The 21,917-nt window shown below is 49.4% G+C and overlaps 7 protein-coding genes across 7 annotated transcripts; 4 read left to right on the top strand and 3 right to left on the bottom strand.

Annotated features, from left to right (window-relative positions):
* Nucleotides 1-1,114: 1,114 nt before the first annotated feature.
* Nucleotides 1,115-2,901, top strand: F5Y00DRAFT_244861 (uncharacterized protein). Its single transcript, XM_048008894.1, has 2 exons — nucleotides 1,115-1,242; nucleotides 1,299-2,901. The coding sequence occupies exon 2, from the start codon at nucleotides 1,505-1,507 to the stop codon at nucleotides 2,531-2,533; it is 1,029 nt and encodes a 342-aa protein (XP_047862010.1). The 5' UTR covers nucleotides 1,115-1,242; nucleotides 1,299-1,504; the 3' UTR covers nucleotides 2,534-2,901.
* Nucleotides 2,900-4,981, top strand: F5Y00DRAFT_244858 (glycoside hydrolase family 105 protein). Its single transcript, XM_048008893.1, has 2 exons — nucleotides 2,900-4,244; nucleotides 4,323-4,981. Exons 1-2 carry the CDS (start codon nucleotides 3,201-3,203, stop codon nucleotides 4,407-4,409), a joined length of 1,131 nt encoding a protein of 376 aa, XP_047862009.1. The 5' UTR covers nucleotides 2,900-3,200; the 3' UTR covers nucleotides 4,410-4,981.
* Nucleotides 4,982-5,166: 185 nt separating this feature from the next.
* On the bottom strand, nucleotides 5,167-6,811 carry F5Y00DRAFT_244855 (uncharacterized protein). Its single transcript, XM_048008892.1, has 2 exons — nucleotides 6,730-6,811; nucleotides 5,167-6,659 (listed from the first exon to the last, which is right to left on the bottom strand). Exon 2 carries the CDS (start codon nucleotides 6,151-6,153, stop codon nucleotides 5,236-5,238), a length of 918 nt encoding a protein of 305 aa, XP_047862008.1. The 5' UTR covers nucleotides 6,154-6,659; nucleotides 6,730-6,811; the 3' UTR covers nucleotides 5,167-5,235.
* F5Y00DRAFT_264971 (uncharacterized protein) lies at nucleotides 6,791-7,711 on the top strand (the record flags this gene model as incomplete). The annotated part of the gene is made up of 1 exon (XM_048011739.1): nucleotides 6,791-7,711. One exon carries the CDS (start codon nucleotides 6,791-6,793, stop codon nucleotides 7,709-7,711), a length of 921 nt encoding a protein of 306 aa, XP_047862007.1.
* A 204-nt stretch (nucleotides 7,712-7,915) lies between these two features.
* F5Y00DRAFT_244853 (kinase-like domain-containing protein) lies at nucleotides 7,916-9,513 on the bottom strand. Its single transcript, XM_048008891.1, has 3 exons — nucleotides 9,421-9,513; nucleotides 8,748-9,361; nucleotides 7,916-8,681 (listed from the first exon to the last, which is right to left on the bottom strand). Exons 2-3 carry the CDS (start codon nucleotides 9,256-9,258, stop codon nucleotides 8,122-8,124), a joined length of 1,071 nt encoding a protein of 356 aa, XP_047862006.1. The 5' UTR covers nucleotides 9,259-9,361; nucleotides 9,421-9,513; the 3' UTR covers nucleotides 7,916-8,121.
* Nucleotides 9,514-11,692: 2,179 nt separating this feature from the next.
* Nucleotides 11,693-13,543, top strand: F5Y00DRAFT_244849 (C2H2 type zinc-finger-domain-containing protein). Its single transcript, XM_048008890.1, has 2 exons — nucleotides 11,693-12,319; nucleotides 12,376-13,543. The coding sequence occupies exons 1-2, from the start codon at nucleotides 12,174-12,176 to the stop codon at nucleotides 13,328-13,330; spliced, it is 1,101 nt and encodes a 366-aa protein (XP_047862005.1). The 5' UTR covers nucleotides 11,693-12,173; the 3' UTR covers nucleotides 13,331-13,543.
* A 227-nt stretch (nucleotides 13,544-13,770) lies between these two features.
* On the bottom strand, nucleotides 13,771-21,783 carry F5Y00DRAFT_272316 (polyketide synthase; the record flags this gene model as incomplete). Its single annotated transcript, XM_048012952.1, has 4 exons — nucleotides 13,771-21,031; nucleotides 21,091-21,328; nucleotides 21,407-21,640; nucleotides 21,693-21,783. 4 exons carry the CDS (start codon nucleotides 21,781-21,783, stop codon nucleotides 13,771-13,773), a joined length of 7,824 nt encoding a protein of 2,607 aa, XP_047862004.1.
* Nucleotides 21,784-21,917: the final 134 nt, after the last annotated feature.

Raw genomic sequence — 21,917 nt, 5'->3', positions numbered from 1 at the left:
CGGGGGATTGGGAATACGGATTGATATATATGCGTATACAGTTCCCCTTTGAAATCCCGAGGTACACGTAGAAGATGCTGGATGTGTTTGCTTTGAAGGAGGAGGTAGAGCCAACAATCAACTCTGTGAGAACTCTAAATATGTATTTACTAGTGAAGAAGAACAGACTGCTAGAGATATGTAACTTATCCCCGTGTGTCGTTGAGGCACTATGAAAGGTTATAAAGGTCTTACCGTGAGTGGGTTCATGTCTCTTAAGAGACTACTGTGTTGCTACGTTCATAGTGTTATTATTGTAAAACCCCAGGCGCTATAATACCTATTGAATACAACTAAATTGTTTAAACAACTCTATGGATATTCCTCGGGCATAAAAGTATTGTGCGGTTGCTAGAAAACCTTACTTTTCTTTGTTCCTAAACTAATAAGCTTTAGCGATAAAGTTTGAGGGTGTCAATGTTGGCCATAGACTAGAGTTTTAAATATCATGACCGTTATAGACTTTTCCTAAAGTCTTACCGAGAGAGGGAAATATTGTAATCTTTATTAGTTGTACGAGGACTTCGAGACTGGTAAGCAGAATATTGTCCTGTGATAGTATAAGCGAGGGTATAAATTTTCGATGGGTTCTCTTTCAAAAATTTAGCTTCATCTAAGGTTTGACAGTACTTATGAAGAGCGGAGGGTTCTTTATTCAACTATATTAGGGCATGGAGAACTATGAAACTAAGGAAGATCGCTTGTGGCGGTTGTGTAGTTACCTAGGTAGGGTCTTGGATATCAAGCAGTTCTTTCACTCACTAGGTAATAACTTAGTTGATAATAAGACTTACGTTTCTCAGCTTTCTAACTTCAACCTTCTTCCTATATATCCCCTTATCCTCTAGAACTATACAATAATATAGTTATTTATAAGTGAGTAAAACATGGTAAGAAGAGTACTTAGGTTAGATGAAGAGGATACCACGGTATACTACGGTCGAATATCGAGCATAAGTCGCGACCCCGTTACTTACCTAAACTATTTCTTGAATCGATTATGAATATGCGATTTTGCTGATTTTGTATGGGAACTGGGGTGGCCCCTACCAGCCTACTAGGGTGTCTTGGTAACGGGGTCGCGACTCAACAATTCTCCTTTGTAAGACACTGGTAGGAGTCGGCCACTGAACGTATAATATGTGGTATATGTCGTGCGATATGTACAATACTTACACAATTCCATACCTGTCTTTCCCTCCAGTTAGTTAGGACTTTTTATACATTGCAGTTATGTTTACACTAACTACCTATCTTAGCAAGGATTCAAACAGGTAGGTAAGTACCTAATTACAAGCGTCTTAACCCCTGGCTTTATTTACCGCTTTACCGCTTCACCGTACCCCACGAACTTCGAATCTCTCTACCTTAGGTAGTCTAAGAACGTTCCTAGCAACAAACAACATTTAATTACAATATCAATGTTCATATTACCAACGCTCCTGCATTGTAATATTCTATAGTCATGGAAACCATGGATATGGATTCCATAGACACCTCGTCGCTCTCATCTGCCCCTCCGTCTTCCCCTCCACAGCTTCCCCAAGACCATCCGTTATATGATAAAAGCACAGCTGCACCGCCTCTTACATCCGAGTTATCTGAGCTATCCGAGCTATCCGACCTTCCCGATGCCACGCCGAATGTTTCCGACTCCGAAGAAGAGGAAGAATCCGATACCGACCCTACACAGCCCTGTGATGCGATGTCAGCGAAGATCGCGGCTGATACGCAAAGCTTTTGGCGGAGAAAGCGGAGACGTGGCCACACCTTCGAACGCTTTATGGAAGGGTGGCTTTTAGGGAGGTCAGCAGATAATAAGCTCTCAGGGAGAAGGTTACATCAAATGGTTCGAGTACTTAAAACCCCAAAGGTCCGAGAGCGCTTAGGGAAAGCTGGTATCCGAGTACAATTCGCAGGTGAAGAAGAAGATAAAGAAGAGGCGAAAGATATTGTTCCTGACCTCCGCAAAGAGCTTTCTGCTTTGGTACTTCAACCCGCCTTTAGTAAATTCGAGCCCAAGTCATTCAATAAGCCTGGTGACACGCCCTGTGCCGTCAAAGATGTCTACAATGAAGACCGGATTAATAGCGCTATCCAGTCCTCTCGGACCGAAATACAAGTCACGGCACCTAAGCTCCATGCTTTTTTAACAGCTATACTCGCCAACAAACGAGCTGGCCAGAAGTCGTATAGGGAGGCCAAAATCGACACTGCTATCTCAAATGAAGCTAGGGCATATTTGATTGTTACGTTGTTCTTGGGCGCCTACGCACCCCGACGGTCTGATTTCTTACCTTTATCTATGGGCATATATCTTTACAGCCATAAGACACCGATCCGAGTGATAGATACGTTGGCTCGGTTCGGTATTTGCACTAGGTATAAGGCTACTATGAAGCGGCTAGGTCAGAAGCCAGAGGCCTCTGGTGACGCTGACAATGTGTCTGCCGCTGGCTCCGGCGCCGAGGAGCGCCAACCCGTCGAGCTCTAGTAGTGGTCGTACCTCCTTCATAATATTTCGGTTGTTAGGATTATAGACGGGAGATTTATAAGAAGGGGAGCCCTCAGTACGTGTAGTAACTGGCCCGTCACTGTATTTACTATGGTAGACATTCCCATAAGGGAAACTCTCGATAGATGGGTCTACAGTAGATTCTCGTCAAAGGACGGTAAACTCTGGCTTGTAGATTGGGACGTGGAGCTTGCGTCTATTTGTCTTAAGCAGAATAGCGATCTTAATCATGGCTAAAACATATGATAGGAAAATAACTTCATAGTCATGCAAGAAACTATCAATCTGTATCCTCCTACATTGTATTGACTTACCCGACGGCGCATAGGCGCTCGTAATAATGTTCCGAATAATACTAATTTTCCCACCTATAGGTTATGTCAAACCACAAGCCGTCGCTAGTTATCTCCATAAATGGCGAGTCGATACCTAGGTGGGAACTGCATAGTTGGGGTAGGCGACTAGGCCATTTGATGAATGCTACCTAATAGTTTGACATTTGACACTTCATTATGTCTATAAATAGTCGTCTTGATATTTCTCCATGGCATCAGACATGGTTATTTGGAAAATAAAGAGGCCCGGAAGAATGCTATTTCTTATGTAGGGATATATAACGCTACGTTTCCCGCAGAAATCTGTTAATATGAGACCCTTATTCCTTGCTTTTGCTACCGGGGCTACGGCCTCAACATCGTATCTGGCGTGGACGGCGGACTCGTTTATCCAACACGGCGTTGAACCGACCCAAGGCTATGGCGAAGCAACTCTATATTCAGGGTACGAAGCCGCATACGCGCTTACTCAGAACGAGACGTACGCAGAGTGGTATCGGGGACAGATCGATGGCGCAGTAGTCCTAGAAAACGGCACAATCAAGGACTGTAGAAGCGATTTCTATTCTTTAGATAACTATCGGATCGGTAACAACATCCTATGGTGGTACGAGCGTACGGGGCTCGCAAAATATAAGAGCGCCGCGGATGTCATCCGCGCGCAGTTAGATAGGCACCCGCGGACTGCTACCGGCGGCTTCTGGCATCGCCAGCCCAACTACCCCAACCAGATGTGGCTCGACGGCATCTTCATGGCGGATAGCTTCTACGCGAAGTGGACGCGTTTGTTTGATGCGGAGAACGAGACCGCATGGGACGATATCGCGCGCCAGTACGATAATATCGATGCGCACACGCGAAATCACACATCTAATCTCTTAGTTCACGGGTATGATGAGAGCAAGCAAGCAGTATGGGCAGATCCCATAACTGGTGCCGCGCCGTTGGTATGGTGTAGAGCTGTTGGCTGGTACTTTATGAGTCTGCTTGAAGTTATTCCTTTATTCCCACCGCGCCATCCCGGCCGCGAACGGCTCACCCGCTACTTCACGACGCTGGCGGCCGGTCTGAAGGAAGCACAGGACGAGAATTCTGGTAATTGGTGGCTCATCATGAGCGAGCCGTACCCAGGAGCACCAGGGAACTACATCGAGAGTAGCGCTTCGGCCATGTTCACCTTTGGTTGGCTGAAGGGTATCCGGTTGGGCTTACTTGACGAGAGCGAGTATCTCGAGCCGGCGCTCAAGGCGTACCGTGGACTTATAGAGAAGTTTGTGAAAGTAGATGACGAGGGCGCTCTGAATTGGGAGGGGACTGTGGAAGTTGGTTCCCTAGGCAGTAATGGAACTTACGAGGTGAGTTTTGATCTATCTTATTTACTTACCTGTTTGTCTATGAAACTGATGTATGTATGCTAATTGTGACTGACGAAGTATTATATCTCGATACCCCTGGTTGAAAACGACCACAGGGGAGCTGGAGCTTTCATGCTTGCGGCTTATGAGATAGAAAGACGTTAGATACATATCAATAACTAGTTCTTCGATAGTTTGACGGTATGACTGCCAGGTTTATTACATTAGTCTCGTTCCGGGAATCCACACCATAACTGAGGGCATAGATATCACTTAGAGATATGCAATAAGACTTGCTCTGAGAATCGATGGGTAGAAAAGATTTTGTCGCGTAACAGCATCGTTATCCCTATAACTACCTAAGGTACTTACATATGTAGGTGCTTGCTTAATGTGCTTTCGGCAATCTGCTTCCTAAGCGTCTTTCCGGTCAAGTTATGTAGAAGACAAGCATATCGTAGTTGTACTGTGTATGTGAGCCTCGACATTTCGGCACATCTGAAAGGACAGGGGTAAATCAAGGCATCCAGGTCTTTGTAGGCACCAAGCCTGAAGGATCTCTGGCTCGATGCTACGCTGCCGGTGCTGGAGTTGAAAAATCAGGTTATTCGCGCGCAGGGGTTGAAAAGGAAAAGGGGAAGGAAATGATTTGGTCGTGTTAACGGTCGGTACTATGAAGTTAATATCGTATGTATCGCAGAGCTAAAGATTTAAATTTTTGAGCTGGGAGATCCGCTGTCTTGGGTATGAAAAGAAGAGAAGAAGAAAACTGGAGATGCGATCGGAGATATCCGATCATGAAGACCCACCAATGATTGTGGGGAAAGAGATACATAGGTACAGTAGGTAGATTATGTACCCAAGTACTTTACATACTAGCGTTTGTAAATCTTCAACTCTTCAACTTCAACAATGGAAACATCTTCAGTCAATCTCCAGCCGCAAAAATTTATTAAATTATCCATTATAGATATACGATGATATACGATGTTCAAGCATCCTCTTCCTCGTCGGCGTCATCATCACTAATCGTACTAGTGCCTCCTCCTTGCGCCTCAGCGACAACTTGTGTTTTCACTACCTTTCCCTCAGGCGTCACATAAATATTTGCGACGGCGTCCAGACCCGGGAAGGGTTTGTATTCATAAGATAGCTCGTATTCCGTTTTTCCATCAATGGTGATAGTTCGATTATGACCAGTAAATGTCATATCTTTGCTGTAGTAGCCTACTATCTGGCGGCCGTGCTCGTCACCGTTGTTGTCGAGCAGGGAATCGTAGATGCTACCGTTCTGCGCCAGAATACGGTTAGTGTGTGTCTGGCCGGAATAGTCGTTGACAGAGTAGAGGATGTTGTAGGCTAGGTTATAATCTAGTAGGTCTCGCTTAGAGTTGGTTGCGGCAGCCGTACTTGATGATGAAGTTGAGCTCTCCCCAGGCGAGTCGCTAACGTTTCCGATGATGCTTCCTACGTTCTTCCCGAGCGTCGCGACGATAGGATTCAAATCAATCGTGTTCAGAACGTCCCCAATCATTTGAACAACATTGCCGAGTCTCGCTTCTAGCTCTACCTTCGCGCTCACGTTCTCGATCTTTAGAGACACTCTGTCGATCGAAGCGGATACACCAGCTGTAAAATGCAGCAGATTTAACACGCTGGCGTCGAGATTTATCTTGGCGGTTATGTTATCGACCTCTATATCGATCTCGCCTACGGAGACGGAAGCATTGAGGTATACATCTGGTTCCTCGGGAAGTTCGACGCCGGGCGTGTCTGCCGTTTCGTAATTGACCGACTCTGGATCACCGCGCTTTCTGAGATCATAACCGATATAGCCCTCGCCTTGTGCTACGCAGAAAGCTAGCAGCGAGGAGCTACAGAGCAGCGGGAGTAATAAGTGGTTACGCATCTTATCTGTTGAGTGAGTGTATGGCGAAGCGACAGCATCTTACAAACCTTCTAAACCCCGAGGGCTACTGGCACACCGATCTCATATAAAGTCGAGTGATGCATGCGGGCTATTCAGGCATCAATACCGCTAGTTTTATACCCCTGCTTAATCTAGATGCTTCATTCCAAGTTTTGAGAGATTGCACATAATGTGATGACAGCTCAGCTCCCGGGTTTCGATTCGATGAGACGTGCCGGAGGGGAATCTAGCCACTAGAAACCCACGTAGCCCCTGGCTAACACGGAGAATACCCCAGAACGGTCTTCATGACGATCTACTGTGTATTGTCCCCAAGTTTTCGTCTCACTCCATAATACGTGCCAGGTACCATCTAGACTATCGACAGGGATTATTCAAGCGAGCTGAACAAAGGCTGGCTCTAGCTATCGTGTGTATGCAGTCTTATGCCATAATATATCTACTTACGGGATTTTACCATTTCAAAATGGCAACCCTCCCTCGTCGTAGGTTCCGTCTGGTTGGTATGTACGGTGTTTTGAATCAAGCTTTTTAACTAACTATTTCCTTCGCTAGACAGAGAACCGTTGCCTCTAGGCCTCTTCTCAATTTATCGCCGTCTGACCAGCTCTCCAAAATGAAGCCATTCATTTCTAAGGCTATTGCCTTCGTGCTATTAGCACCCTTCTCGGTCACTTTAGCGCAGACTGCTTCTTCAACATCAGACGCCGGCCCAACAGAAACAGCATCCGAAGGGACCACGTCGCAGCCGCAAGTGACGCCTACAGATACTATCACGGGAGGAGCTGACTCCAGCACAACGTCATCATCGGCAACGGCAACAGGTGGAAGCAGTGGCGGCGATACCACAACGAGCGTCCCTTCATATGGAACTACACCACCGGATGTCCTTTTAAAAGTCCCAGAGCTCCACGTCGGCAGGATTGAGCTGGACGTGGACAACTTGAATGCGGAAATAAACCTAGCTGCGCAAATAGCAAACCTAGTGGAGCTTAACGCAGGAATCCAAGTTGGAATAACCAAGGTGAATATCACGATCGCCGACGTCAACGCCAACTTGGACTTGATAATCAGGCTAGGCAATCTAGCCGATATCGTAAACAGGACATTGGAATCGCTGAATTTAAACCCGCTACTCATTAACGTGCTCAACGAAGCTACAGATCTCGTCGACGTTGTGGTCGGCGCAGTCGACGGTCTGCTTGGCTCGATCGTCAACGGGGACTCAAAGATAAACTTCCTAATAGACAACCTCGGAAACATCGTACAGGAGGTGGAGGGCACAGCAGGCAAACTGTTAAGTACGATCGTGGGCAACTTCGAGCAGAACATGACCTATACCGGCGCGCAGGAGATTTTGGACGGCGGCCTCATCCAGAAGACATACAAATACGACCCGTTATCTGCGCTCGTTAATATAGTGTTCAATGCTGCTGGGCAAGTGGTCCAGGCGGTTGTTTTGAAGGGCAACGGGGGTAGTGGAGGTAGTAGCACATCGACAACTACGGCTGCACCTACAGGTGGAGCCAGGAGATAAGTGAAATATTAATTAATCTATTATAGTAATGGAAGAAATTTTGTATAATATAATTCTTTCAGGTGATTACTATGCTAATTACCAAAGTGATTCTGCGGCTACCTGTTATACTATACTGGGTCATTAACCCCTATGTGAGGTATGATATTACCCCTTATCAATATGCAGGCACGATTTCATCTACGAAGGTTGGGACTAAAGGTCTTGAACATATAACGTCGTATTTAGACGACTTCTACTTCATCGACACTGTATCAACCACCTGCTAAGCCAAAGGTTGGATAGTGGCCTGTACACTAAACCTGAGTAGCTCGTCACTAGATATACGAGACATTTGGTCCCGACCTTCGCTATAGATATAATGTGGTAAACAAATTTACCTAAGATCCAATATTATCCATTTGTTACGTCTATGGCTCGGCTTCAACGACTTCAATAACTTTATGATCCACCCATGCGGCGATTGTTCGCTCGGCAAAAGCGTCCACAATAGTTTTAGGTTGTAAAATATACCCGCAGACGGGCCATATCAAATTCGTCAAGTACGACTTTTTATACTCAATCATGAGCTCCTCGTCATTCCTGTCAAGCTTCGGTCCGCCTAGACTGTGCAGAGTTGACAGGTAGTACTCCAGTATTTCCATCTCATGGGCCCGCCGATCCTCGACAGTCATCATAGTCGACACAAAGTACACAAGATCGTGGAAGCACGAGGCGAAATGGAACGCCGCCCAGTCTAAGAAGCGTATGTGTCCGTCAGCCGTGAAATAGGTATTTCCCATGTGCGTGTCGCCGTGAAGCAGCGTGCGGAACTTGGGATTCCGCCGAGAATAGTACTTCTTCTGCGCTTTTCTAACACGTGCGCCGTCCATTAGATACTCCGGCAGCTTTGGCCTCCCAGGCTCTCGCACGACACTGTCCCAGGTCTCCGTAATGGATAGCATAGCCGGGTCGTAATTGTTATCAATCCCTGGATATTTGTCAGTTATTTCATACGTCAACCCGAGCTCTTGAAGCCGCTTAACATTATACTTACAAGGATAGTCCTCCTGACTCTTTCCCCAAAACTGAGCATGCAATACGGCTATCTGGTGAACACCTTCAAGCACCGTCTCGAGAGGGTAGGAGGCAGCCTCAGATGGAAATGTGCACCCCTCATGCACCAAGTCTGACATGATGGCGATACCTTGCTGGTCGCTTCTTCCTCCCCACCAACCCCTTGGGTACCCCATATGCTTGATAGCCGGCGCAATCTTTGCGAAGAAGTCAGCTTCGCGCTGTGCCATACTTAGAGTCCACGGCTGAGATTCAAACATGGCACGGTCAAACACCCCCTTAACACAAATGTGCGATGGCCGCGAGCTTGGGTCGGCTACTTCATTTTCGTACTCGATGAAGTAGAACAGTTTGGCGCCCGTGCCGAATATGGTTCGTGTCAACGAGACTGACTTGATCTTGTGTCCCAGCTTAGACCCCAGCCATTGAGACGTAATATCGTCAGGAAGTGAAGGGAGCTTTTCGGTAGACATCTCACTCTCGTGTGCCATATTCACAGTCCTTGAGAGGGGAAAGGGGGAATCTTAAGGGCACTGATGACAGGATATGCTTGATATAAATATGAATTGCAAGCTCGAATAAAATATATTCTAGCTATAATGACTTGAATCAGCGGTGTAAGCAAGTAGGTCAGGCCTTGCCCTAATTCATACCTATTCATACAGGTACATCAAAACTGTCTCCGACATAGCTCGGGATATGGAAGGGGAGCGCGATCAATACTAGCTCCCTGCATGTAAGCCACCGACCTAGTGACTTTTTATGTGGCTACCTCGGTATTGATTTTATATCATTGGATATATGGGACGCTAATTGTCGCTATACGCTTCGGATCATATGTTTTGCTTACTTGGTCTTAACTATGCCCACCATCATTCAAATATTAACATGATTCTTGGAAGGCGGTACTATAGTCATCTCATCAGAAAACATATTTCGTAGTATTCACGGGCAGGTTACCCCCCTCCCCCCCTCATGAGAATATGTTTTTTAGCTCAAATTTTATACTGTCAACTTGAAAAAATGTGGTGTGTTAGCATTTACTCTATTAGGAAGTACGAGGTTTCGGGCAATGAAGTGAGAGCCCTTGGATGTTGTTACATAAACAGAAATCTCGAAGTTCAATAGATGATCTAACTAGTTGCGAATGAGCTCGGGGGTAGCGAGGCTTACGACGCCAAAAACTGGGTAAAGAGCTATTATTGGTAAGAGGCTTGAAGCTGTTATGAGCTCGTCTTAGTATAATTGCTGGGTTGAATACTTAATGGTTCGGCCATTAGTTAGACTCAAGAGTTTGCTACGGCTCTCTAGTATATGGAACACGCATTTATTCTTACTAGTGGCGTTGCCCGCCCGCGCAAGCGCGTACGGGGGAAAGGGGGAAAATGGCAAAGGAAAATGTCGCCAATTGCGGGGCGATTCTAAGGATCTGATTGGTTGGAAAAATTGTGGCGGTACTAATAAAATACGGAATGTACCTAAATTCAAAAAACATCTGGTGCGTCACTCTAAGGAGAGTGTGCTACACAAGAATAGTCTGGTGATAATTAACGTTCGAATGAAAGCTCCAGGCATCCCGCGGGCCCGCATTTGGTTTACATGATGATAATTTTCTTTTCGGCTGTGTTCTACCATGTATATTCGGGATGTAGCCAAAATATCAACCAAGGCACCTAAGGTAGTCTCGTGAGATCCTTAAGCCTGCATAAATGGCCTCTTTTTAATTTATATATCAGGTATTTCGTGCGTCCGGTGCCCGGTTGACAACAAGTCAGGGCTGGAGTCATTCGTTCCCTGCAGCAGGATGGAATAAGACGGGCCAACAAGAGTCAGTAGCATGTTTCGATGTTTCGATCTCTCTTAATATGCCCATATGATTTCATGCTCTTCCCATAGTCCAGTTGAGCCATATTTGAGCATATGTTTCCTTATTATTGAAGGCGAATACTACTCGTCAAAGAAAACGAACACAGCTCCCATAAGGTTTGTCGGGATTGGTTTCCCGTTTCCATCGGCGATGCTAGGTAGTACTCACAAGAATGAGCTGGCGGCCTAACCTGACCGACTGCTTATGAGTAACTGCATGTTTCCGTTCTCATTATCGTCCTTCCCCTCTCTTGCAGTTTTCGTGCGCAAAGGAGAGCTTCAAGCGGCATGTGCCACGAGGTGTGCCGTATCGACAACTTTGCCGTATTCGGCGACCCAACTCTCAATAGCTGTAGGTGGCATTGCGCATGCCGTCGGCAATGCCGGAATTATCATCGCTATTTTGTATACTTTACCATGTCACGAGGTAGAACCAAACACCATAACAACAACTTCGTTGTTACGCGAGGAATTGTCGAACAAACCGCTATACCATTAGAAAGTTATTTAGTAACAGATTTTATTCCATTACATTTTATATTAGATAGATAGAATATCTGACAGGAATTCTAACCTAACTATCGAGCCTCCAGTTCGTATACATACTAACATGTCCTTTGTTCTAGATATCTCATCTAGAATTCTGGCACGTTAGACCGGATGCAAATACAAGCTGTTGGGTATGGCGAGGTCTACCGGCCGGGACACTAGGTTTCCTCTCTTTTCTGCTGCCCTTGGTATCGGCCCTCCGTTATGTTGCCATCGTTCTAAAATTTATGTACTCCCTCGTGGTTCGCTTTAATCATGGCGCACTCGCAAGCTCGTGTAAGCGTTTCTACGTGCTCGCAGGCTTGCACGTGGGATCTTTCCGAAGTCATGTGCGCGCTAACGTAATTACTGAGGTATTTCGCAATGTATTTCCTTATCAGTTTTCTTATCAGTTTCCTTACATAATACAAAAAGTTTGAGCGCAATATTCCTTCGGAAAGATTATGTAATAAACCCCTCTTTTGATTCAGTAATCGTAATATTCACGAATGCTTCACTTACACAGCCCCAGCACGTCGCTAAGGGCTTGTCAGGCCCCCATTTGATTGATTAGGGGTGAAAGAGACTGTAATCTAAATAGAATGGAATAGTAAGTCCCTATAGACAAAAAACGCAACACAATAACCCTTCGTAAACTCAGGGCATAACGTCATATTAGTCAGCTGCTTAAGCTAGCCAAGAAGACTCTGGGGGTCAAAATATGATTCATAGTTGTTCATTCTCGAGTCACTTCTCGTCTTGTCTTGATCATATCATCAGCACAATGGAGGTTCTGCGCCTATGCGAAAACTTATACGAAACCCGTCTCGTTATGGCTAGATATAGATTAGTATGCCGAAAGGCAGACTGTCAATCGATTTGTTTATTTAATTATCTGTGTCACTCTCCTACGATGGAATTGACTTGAATATTCGTATAATAATAACTATTGCTAACAACGATACTCTTAATCACGATACTCAATCACGACATACAAGGACTAATAGCCAGCATGGTGGACACAACGACGACGAACACAAGCGCTGTGTCGGACCAACCGCCCCTAACTATTGCGAAACCCCCTTCCTTCTGTAGACTCTGTAACGCAGAATTGAGTGACCAGCAAACGTGGAAAGCCCATCTCAAAAGTGACGAGCAGTAAGTTAATTCCCATACCGTACCTAAAAACTGTTAAGCTAATGCTTCGATCGCAGTGTCTACAAGCTTCGACTAAAGGTAGCAGAGCCCGGCAGCGTCACATCCCCGCCGCCAGCTCCTTCAACAGACGCAGATCAAACGAAAAGCACAGCGCCGTCGCACGCCCGAAGGAGAGATGAACCTGATGTTGGTGCCGACCAAGACCAAGATGCCGCCAGCGACACGGAAGACGAAACAGGAGATGAACTAGAAGACGAATTAGAAGAGCCATCGGCACCAGATTTCGATTCTGGCAGTTGTCTCTTCTGCGCGCAAGAGTCCAACGTATTAGACGACAACATGACACACATGGCCGTTGCACATGGCTTCAATATCCCGTTCCAAGAATTCCTAGCCGTCGACCCCGAGACGGTTGTCGAATACTTACACTTTATCATCTTCGGCTATCGAGAATGCATATGCTGCGGCACGCGGCGGAGTACCATCGAGGGCGTTCAGCAACACATGGTAGCCAAGGGCCATTGCCGATTTGACATATCCATAGAGACCGAAGAATTCTACGAAATGCCCCAATCTGAAAACGCCGTGATCGAGCAGGCGCAACACGGCGGTAGCACGCCGGTACGCTTACCATCGGGAAAGCTCATCTCGCATCGGAAGAATCCCGACAACCAAGATCCCCAAGCCAAGCCTCGGCCCGCTCGCCGAGAAACACCAGATCGGCAACCAACTCGTCCTCTAGACTCGTTCACCTCACGCCCGGGGACCTCCTCGACTCCCAGCCTCGAAGTTGCCCAACGGGGAGGGAGCGGAAGCGGAAGCGGTGAAATCGTGCGTAGTAGCGAGGCTATACTTGCTGCGCAGCTGTCCAAGCTGAGAATAGCGGGCGATAGAATACAGCACAAGGAAGAGAAACGGAAACGATGGAGGCTGGAACGAGCGCAGAACATCATTTCGCTCAAGCGTTTTAAGCTAGATAGTGCTGATGGTCGGATGGGTCGCCAATTCTAGGGTGAAGCTAGTTTACGTGACGGGTACACATGTAGGAAGGTTAGCTATTGCCTTATATAAGGTGATGAGGCCTACTTACTATTGACTGGATCTATTTGAATCCAATTGAATTAATAGTAAAGTTATACCGTCCTGAGTGATAAAATGGAATAAGTTCGGAGTTATAGTTATAGGGGTAGTTATGCACTTTGAATGTATATCACAATAAACGAACCACGCGATCGTGCTTATAACTTAGAACTGATTGACTATCATAGAAAATCTAACAAACAGAATAAAAAATGTACCGTAAACCATTCCTAGATGGTAACCTGCAACTCCAGTATCCCAGTACTCATATACAAGTTTACACAATCTAACAACAATAAGAAAATATTTATCCTCTCGTACACATTTCTCGTCTCGTTCTTTGCACACAACTTCCTTAGCTCTTAGCATCTTTAAGCTAGAGCGCCATCCACAATCATTCCCGCCAAGTCCTTCATAGATGTCCTAGTGTCTAGCAGGTCAAGCATGCTGATGTCTGCTCCGAAAGCAGTGTTAAACCAGTTGCGTAGCTCTGCTGCGATCAAGCTGTCTACACCGTAGTCGGCGACAGTGCGGTTTGCGTCTACTCCCGACACGTCGATGAATAAGACTTGCGCAACTGTTGCTACGACGGCAGAGGTGACCAAGGCTTGAGTCTTGTTGCGCTCCTCGGGGCCCTTTGCAATAGCCTCTTCGAAGCTTTGTCGGAGCTCTGCAGTGGCCGAGTTACCGTGACCCTTGTTCTTGCCTTGCGAGCCGTCGTCGTCATGATGTCTCTGCGCATCTTCGAATGCTCGCATCACCTGCGCCACTCGCGCATCGCTGTACCAGCGGGGAGTAGGGCCGATGTTGCCGTTGTTAGCAGCCATCTCCTCTAGTCTCTTGTCCGCCATCTCGCGGGGGTCAAGGCAGGTGATAATGGTAGAGCCCGATAGAGGGTCTTCTTGAATACCACTCCAAGACTCGGCCTCTCCGTCAATCTTGTTGTTGAGGAAGGCAATCTCGAGGTACTTCAGGAACTCATGTTCAGTCACACCGAGAGCCTTGTTACGCGCCATCAGGTTGAGAGTAGTAGTGCTCGTGCTGAGGAATCCCACGTCCGTAATAAGACCGAAAGAAGCAGTGGAAGCGGGGAGGCCTTGGCTTCTGCGGTATCGTGCAAACATCTCTTGGAAGTTGTTGGCGGCCGTGTAAGCGCTCTGGGTAGCAAGAGCTAGGACGGATTCCAGGGAGGTGGTCATGACGAAGAAATCAAGAGGCAACGACTTGGTAGCTTCGTGTAGGTTGCGAGTTCCGTGAACCTTGGCGGCGAGACCCGAAGTCCACTGCTCCGTGCTGAGCTTATCGAATGACAAGTCCTGGTAGGAGACGGCAGCGTGAACAACACCCTTGATAGTCTTGTCTTGAGAGTATTTTAGGAAGACGCGGCGGACGTCGTCGGCTTTGCTGACGTCGCATCGCACCGAGCTCACCTTGATACCTCGAGTGTCTAGCTGAGCCACAAGAGCCTGGGCTTCGCTGGACTGGGCTCCGCTCCTGGAAAGGATGACGAAGTCGCAAGCACCGCGCTCAACCATCCATCGGACGATGCTCCTTCCAAGACCTCCGAGACCACCAGTGATGATGTATCGCGCCTCGGGATCGAACTTGGCACGGGGGACGGGTGGTACCATCTTGACGAGGGCGTCGGGGTTCTGGAAGGTGACAACTAGCTTACCGATATGGGTACCCTTGGAGAAGCCGAGGAGGACTTGGTCCAGCTGGGACACGTCCGAGGATGTGACAGGCTTAACAGGCCCGATGTGTCCAGCGCGGTAGTGCTTGTCAACGGATTCCATCAGTAGACGGGCCATCTCAGCGCTAGCATCCATGACGACACCCAAGTCGAAAGACGAGAAGGTGGCGCTCTTCTGGAAAAGCTCCAGAGCCATGGTCATCGAGTTCTGTACGTCGACACGTCCCACATCTACATACCTTCCTAGAGGTGCGACAAGTTTGAGCGACTCGTGTAGCATGTCTCCAGTTGAAGTACCGAGGATTACGTCGAATCCCTTACCACCGCTGGCTTCGATGAGTCTGGGAATATCCTTAGGGTCGCGCGAAGAGAAGATGTGCGATGCGGGGATTCCTGCCTTCTCTGTTAGGTAGCGAGCCTTGTCGGCGGTACCAGCCGTAGCAAAAATTTCGGCTCCCTTGGAGCGGGCCAGCTGGATAGCGCAGAGACCTAGACCACCGGTGGCTGACTGGATGAGAACCTTCTCGTTCTTCTTGAGCTGGGTAGCGTGCTCGAATGCGTATATAGCAGTCATATAGACTAGAGGCATCGTAGCTACTTCGACAAAGTCGTCTCCCGCCTGCATTCGCTGGACGTGTCTAGCTGGCGTGCGCACGTAGTTGCCAAAGTGACCCTTACCCATACCGTAGACCTTGTCACCGGGACGGAAGTCGACGACGTCAGCGCCTACCTTGTCGACGACTCCAGAGAACTCTGAAGAGAAGTTGTTCATGTCGAAGCGACCTGCCGAGATGGCAAGGTCCTTCCAGTTAAGGCCGACAGCAGCAACCTTGACTTGGATCCAGTCCGCGGGGAGAGGCTTCCACATCTCCTCGTACGGCTTGAAGTATAGAGAAGACAGGATACCAGGGGTCTCGAATGCAGCGCGGACGGGTCCGTGGCGGTCAAAGGGCAGCATCTCGGCGCGACTCGGCGACATCTCTAGCTTCTCGTAAAACTCACCAAGCGCGGTGTCTGGCGCCACTCTGCTTACCCAGAGGCAGCCATCCTGCCACACGAACTCGTGGTCTTCGCTCTCGCCGGTAGACTTGCCCTGGAGCGCGAACTCCTGGTCGATGATCGACTTGGCAAGGTTAGGGTCTCGGACATCGCTAGCGGGGTCCACGTCGACAAACAAGAACTTGGATGTCGGGTTCTCCGTTCCGATGGTGCGCAGAAGACCTGCGGCAACACCGGCGTCGGGGTTGGTTCCCTTGACGATACCAGTGCTAGTAATAGACACCGTGCTCGAAGCATTGCGGACGATGTTCTTAATCGTCTGGAGGTGGTGCTCGTTGGCCTCGATCATCAAGAAGTCGTCTTCCAAAGAAGCGATGACGCGCGAGTTGGGAGGTAGGTAAGCGCTCTGGGAGATGGGAAGAATCTCGGAAGCAATCTGGCGACGCTCTAGCTCAGCACCAAGCTGAGTTAGGATCTCGGGCTGCTGGTTAGAGTACAGAAGGTACACCTTGGATTCAGTAGTCTGGAGGGAAAGCTTGGGGCTGTCGGTCTCGACGGCAGTAGCGACGATAGTAGAAGCCGTCGTGTAGGGGGCGGGGTAATCATCTAAGGAAAGGTCTGTTCCCGAGAAGCCAGCAGCCTTGAGGGCAGAGTTCCACTGGTCTAGAGTCAAGAAAGGACTTTCGACACGACCGTCGGGGATACCGCTCCAGTAACCAGTAAGGTTACCCAACACAAGACCGTGTCCGATGATGGTCCTCGTGTTCTCAATCACGATGAGCTTACCACCGGGCTTAAGGAGTCTGCGGCAGTTGGTGAGAGTCTCAGAGATGCTAGCCGTGGCGTGCAAGCACTCAGAAGCAATTACAACATCGTAGACGGGCTCGAATCCCTGGGTCATCGGGTCGTTCTCAATGTTCAAAACGGAGAAGTTCATGTCCCTATACTTAGCCATAGCCTCGCGCGCAGCGGATAAGAAACCGCTTGACACATCAGTGTAAGTGTACTCCTTGTAGCGCTTGATACCGTTGTCGTTGGCAAGCGCCTTCATGATGATACGGGTAGCACCACCAGTTCCGGCACCAACCTCAAGAATGTTAAGACTGGGCTCGATGTGACCAAGAGCCTCGAATAGCTTCAAGACTTGTGGGTAAGCACCAGTCATGGTAATACCTTCCTCGTACAAGGATGTAAGCATGCCGTTGGGAACAACGACGTCGAGACCAGACCTGCGCTCGTACAGGATGTCGTCAATGTTGTTGAAGAGCTCCCTGGCAATTCGGACATCAGAGCAGTGCTGGTTTTCTTCGACTAGCTGGCTGATGAGCTGCTGACGTTCGGCGCTCGACAGCTGCTTAGCCTCCTTGACGTAGTCGTTGTCGTCGTCCATGCGCTTGCGCACCCACTTCATGAATTCCCGCTGGTTTTCGGCTGCGGTTGCCAAGTTTATCTTGTCACCGTAGCGCTCGAATATGTCTACAACCATCAGAGTAGCCAACCTGTCAAAGACGTCAAACAGGTAGCACTTGTCGACGTTCTCCTGGGGCGGAGTGAAAAGCTTTCCTGCCTGCGAAGTCTTGAGGCTGCGGACGTCAGGCTTCCAGGAGAGACGCATCACGGGGGCGCTGAACTCCTTGCCATTTTCTTGCGAGCTCTGCTTCTCGGTGTAGCTGATGCAGCGAAGCTGAGGCAAGTCCATAACAACCTCGCCAGACTGGTTCACCAGCTGCATCTTGGCATAGGCTCCTCGCAAACCCTTGAGCTCACCACCGGCGATGGCGGTTCCCCAGCTCTCAGTGTTACCATTCTTCAAGTAAAGCTTGTCAATGTGAGTCGGGACATACGCGGTGTGAGTAACATTAGTCTGTCCTCCGTGGCAAGCGATGAGACCCAGCTGGAAGATGGCGTCAAGAGATGCGGGGTGGAGCGGGTAGCTTGACTCGCCTCCCTTGATTGTACCGGCTGTCGTGTCAAGAGCGACCTTGGCTACAGCTAGCTTTTGGGCGGGGTCAGCTTGGATCTCGCGCAGACCCTGGAATGCAGGTCCGTAGCCTAGGCCGATGTCCTTAAACGTCTTGTACCAGGCGCGAGTGCTGACGGCCCTGGCATCCATCTCGGTGGACATCTTCTTTGATGAGACGGGACCGCCAATTTCAACCTTGACGAGACCGGAGCAGTGCTTAGTCCATTGGTCTGAGTCTCTCACGACGGAGCTGATAGTGAAGCTCGTCCAGGCGGGGGCCTTTGCGGTAGCCGTATCGACGAGTTCCAAGCTAATGAGAACTTCAACTCCATAGTCATCATCCGGAATGCGCAGCGCATTGCTGATAGAGACATTGCGCAGGGAGAATCCGGTGATGGGGAAAGGCTCAGGGAATTCGTTGTAAGCCCGGGAAGCTACTTCGACGGCCATGGCAATGTAGCCAGCACCAGGGAAGACTGGGTGAGGCAAAAGCCTATGGTCACCGAGCCACGGCAAGTCTTTAAGGCGTAGGATGTTGCGCCACTGAGGCCTGAGCTTAGCGTTTCCGGGAAGCTTAGATCCAACCAGGTCATGGCTTTGCACGTTACGGGATCGGAGTTCCTGGCTGAATCGGCTCTCGTAATAGTGGATTGGTCCGTAAGCATATTTGTAAGGCGGCAGGTTTACGGACGTGCTACCGTGGACGAGGGTTAGCTTGTTTTCGAAAGCATCAATCTCGTCCACTGAGTTAACAAGGCCGAGATCGATACGGGCGTTCAGGCAGAACAGAGTACCGGCGAGGGTGAGCATAGAAACCTGGGCGTCTTCCTTGCGCTTTAAAGTCGAGAAGTAAGGCTTGGTTTCGTCGACGCTCTTCAAGATCTGAGCAACGGGGCCCTTGAGAGCAGGGTGCGGGCCAACTTCGACAAGGACGTCGATAGGGTTGGATTCCGAGTTTGCCATGCGCAACACAGCGTCGGAGAATCTGACAGGAGACTCGAGGTTGGCTCTCCAGTATCGCGGGTTAACCTCGATACTTGCCCCAGCCTTCTCGGGGTAGACAGACGACGTCCAGGCTGTTGCCGGGTATCTCTGCTTAAGATCGGCAAGTCCTAAATCAGCCACGCGAGCGAGACCCTTGGTAAGGCGGCTCTCGTAGTCTTCACCTAAAGGTCGCATGTGGTGCGAGTGGTAAGCATTTCCACCGGTCTGGAGTAGACGATTGAATTTCCTGTCCTGTTCCAAAAGCTTAGAAAGCTCCTCAATCGCGTCAACGTCACCACTGAGGGTAAGACTGTTAGGGGAGTTAACGGCAGCAATCTTGATCTTGTCCTCCAGTCCAATCAAGTACTCCTGTGTCTCTTCACGTCCTAAGCCGACAGCAAGCATAGCACCCTGTCGCTTGTTCTTAGATACAGCCTGGCCACGGAAGTACGCAGCGGCAATGGCCTCAGCAGCCGTGATGCGACCGGCGGCATAAGTAGCAGCCATCTCACCTGAAGAGTGACCGACAACACCAGAGGGGTGCACATTCCAGGAAGATAGCAGATCTAGCAATGCAACCTGCACCGCAGTGCAGACAGTCTGAGAGATCTCGGGATTGTGGATGCGGTCAGGCTCGCAGTTACCGGTAATGATGTCCTCGATCTTCCACGAGGGCTTCTCTGGGAGCGCACCGAGAACATAGTCCATGTACTCGATTGACTTCCTGAATACGGCGTATTGGCGCAGTTCACGTCCCATAGCAGGCCACTGAGCTCCCTGGCCAGTGAAGACGAAGCCGAGCTTCGCAGTCTTAGCAGAACTCGAGATAACTGCGAGCTTGTCAAGGCTCTCCTTGAGAGACTGCTCCGGGTCTTCCTTGTTGACGATGCTGAAAGTTCGCTGCATCAGCTTAGTGCGCTTAGTCGAGAGAGTGTAAGCGACATCTGCTAGAGGGTGAGCGCCAATGGTGTCGGCCAAAGTAGCGACGTTGAGCTTGAGAGACGCTTCGTTGTGGGCTGAGAATGGGAGTAGCACCAAGTCGCGGGTGGTGGCGTCAGCCTTCCGTACCGACTTGACTTCAGCCGCGAGGGGATAGTGCGGCGGCACCGAGGGGGTCTCGACGGGGCCGTCAATCTCGACCACATCAGCCAAGGCCTTTTTAGGTGCCGCATACACACCAGGCTTGACGTAGTTGGGGATGACATTGTTGACGTGATCAATGATGCAGTGGCCGTTAGCGCCTCCGTATCCGAAGGAGTTGATGCTAGCGCGGCGGATCTTGCCAGCGGGCCACGGGGTCATCTCCCGCAGCACAACGGCCTTGGCCTTTTCGAGATCAATCTTGGGGTTGAGCTTGTTGACACCGACGCTGGGCGGGATGACACCGTGCTCTAACGCGAGTACGACCTTCATGATTCCGGCGATGGCGCTCGCGGACTCAGTGTGACCCAAGTTGGTCTTGATGGATCCAAGATACAGCGGGTCGTCTGCCGACTTCTCGGAAGAGAAAACGTCGCTGATGGTAGAGACTTCGATCGGGTCACCGACAGGTGTTCCGGTGCCGTGGCATTCGAAGTAGGTCGTGTCGCCTAGAGGAAGGTTTCCGGCGTTCTGGTACGCTTGGCGGATGACAGCTTCCTGACCGACGTTGCTGGGATGGGTAATACCACCGGTACGACCGTTGGCGTTGATAGCGGTACCCCTGACTACGGCACGGATGGGGTACTCGCCCTTAACCGCGTCCGATACCTTTTTCAGGTAGAGTGCGGCGAAACCCTCACCACGAGCATAGCCGTCCGCCGAGGCGTCGAAGGTGTGGCAAGTAGATGTCGCTGACAAGACACCGAGCTTTGTCATCATGAGCTGGGCGCTCGGGTCCATGATGCAGTTGGAAGCGGCTACGATGGCCGAGTCGCAGTCGCCGCTCCTGATAGCCGTAACGGCAAGGTGGAGCGCATACATGGAAGATGAGCAAGCAGTGTCAAGAGTAACACTAGAACAATCACGTTTTAGTATTTGATATCGCGCGGAATAATTATTAGGAAATCTTACCTGGGACCTAAAAGATTGAGAATGTAGTTGACGCGGTTGCTGAGAATGCTGATAGAGCTTCCGGTGCTAGCGTACGGTCGAGGGTGGTCAGGGTCTCGTCCCGCAATGAGGGTGTGATCAGTGCTGAAGTTGCCGACGAAGACGCCGGTGCGCGATCCGGAGAAGCTCTCCCATGGCTCTCCGGCGTTTTCGAAGGCCTCGTATACGACCTCGAGGAGCTTCCTCTGAGAGGGGTCCACTGTAATATTCAGTCAGTGACAATTCTCTTATAGCTTATCGGATTCTTAACCCCTCTCCGAAGGCTCATGTCACTTACTCGTTTCTACTTCCAAGGGTGTCATGCCAAAGAAGGATGGGTCGAACAGGCGGGGATCCTCCGCCAGCAAGAAACCTCCGCGAGTTGCGATGCTCCCCGGGCGATCGGGGTTGGGATGGTGGAAACCGCTAAGGGGGAAGCGGTGATCGCCAAATTCTCGGTAGCCGGTCTGCTTGTTTTTCAAAAGCTCCCACAAGCCCGAGGCATCTTGGATGTCTCCCGGCCATCGGCAACCTAGTATGCTTTGTCAGTAACGCCGTTGGTATAGCTTCAAAGTTGTACTCACCCATGCCGACGATGGCGATCGGCTCTGGGTTATGACCGCTGAAGTCATTCTGCATTCCAGGTGCCCCGTTGTTAGTCGACTTAGAAGACATGGCTGGCTGATTTTGTGGTGTGTTGAACAATGAAGAGCTAATGATAATCTAAAAGTTGAAAAAATAGACGCGGCGAAATCTATCCCAAATACCCAAGTAAAGATGTGTTTTGTTTGTCTAAAGAATTTAATCAA

Source organism: Daldinia vernicosa, assembly GCF_022497035.1.
Source record: "Daldinia vernicosa strain CBS 139.73 unplaced genomic scaffold F5Y00scaffold_48, whole genome shotgun sequence".
NCBI lineage: Eukaryota > Fungi > Ascomycota > Sordariomycetes > Xylariales > Hypoxylaceae > Daldinia > Daldinia vernicosa.
This window is presented reverse-complemented; position numbering and strand designations above follow the sequence as displayed.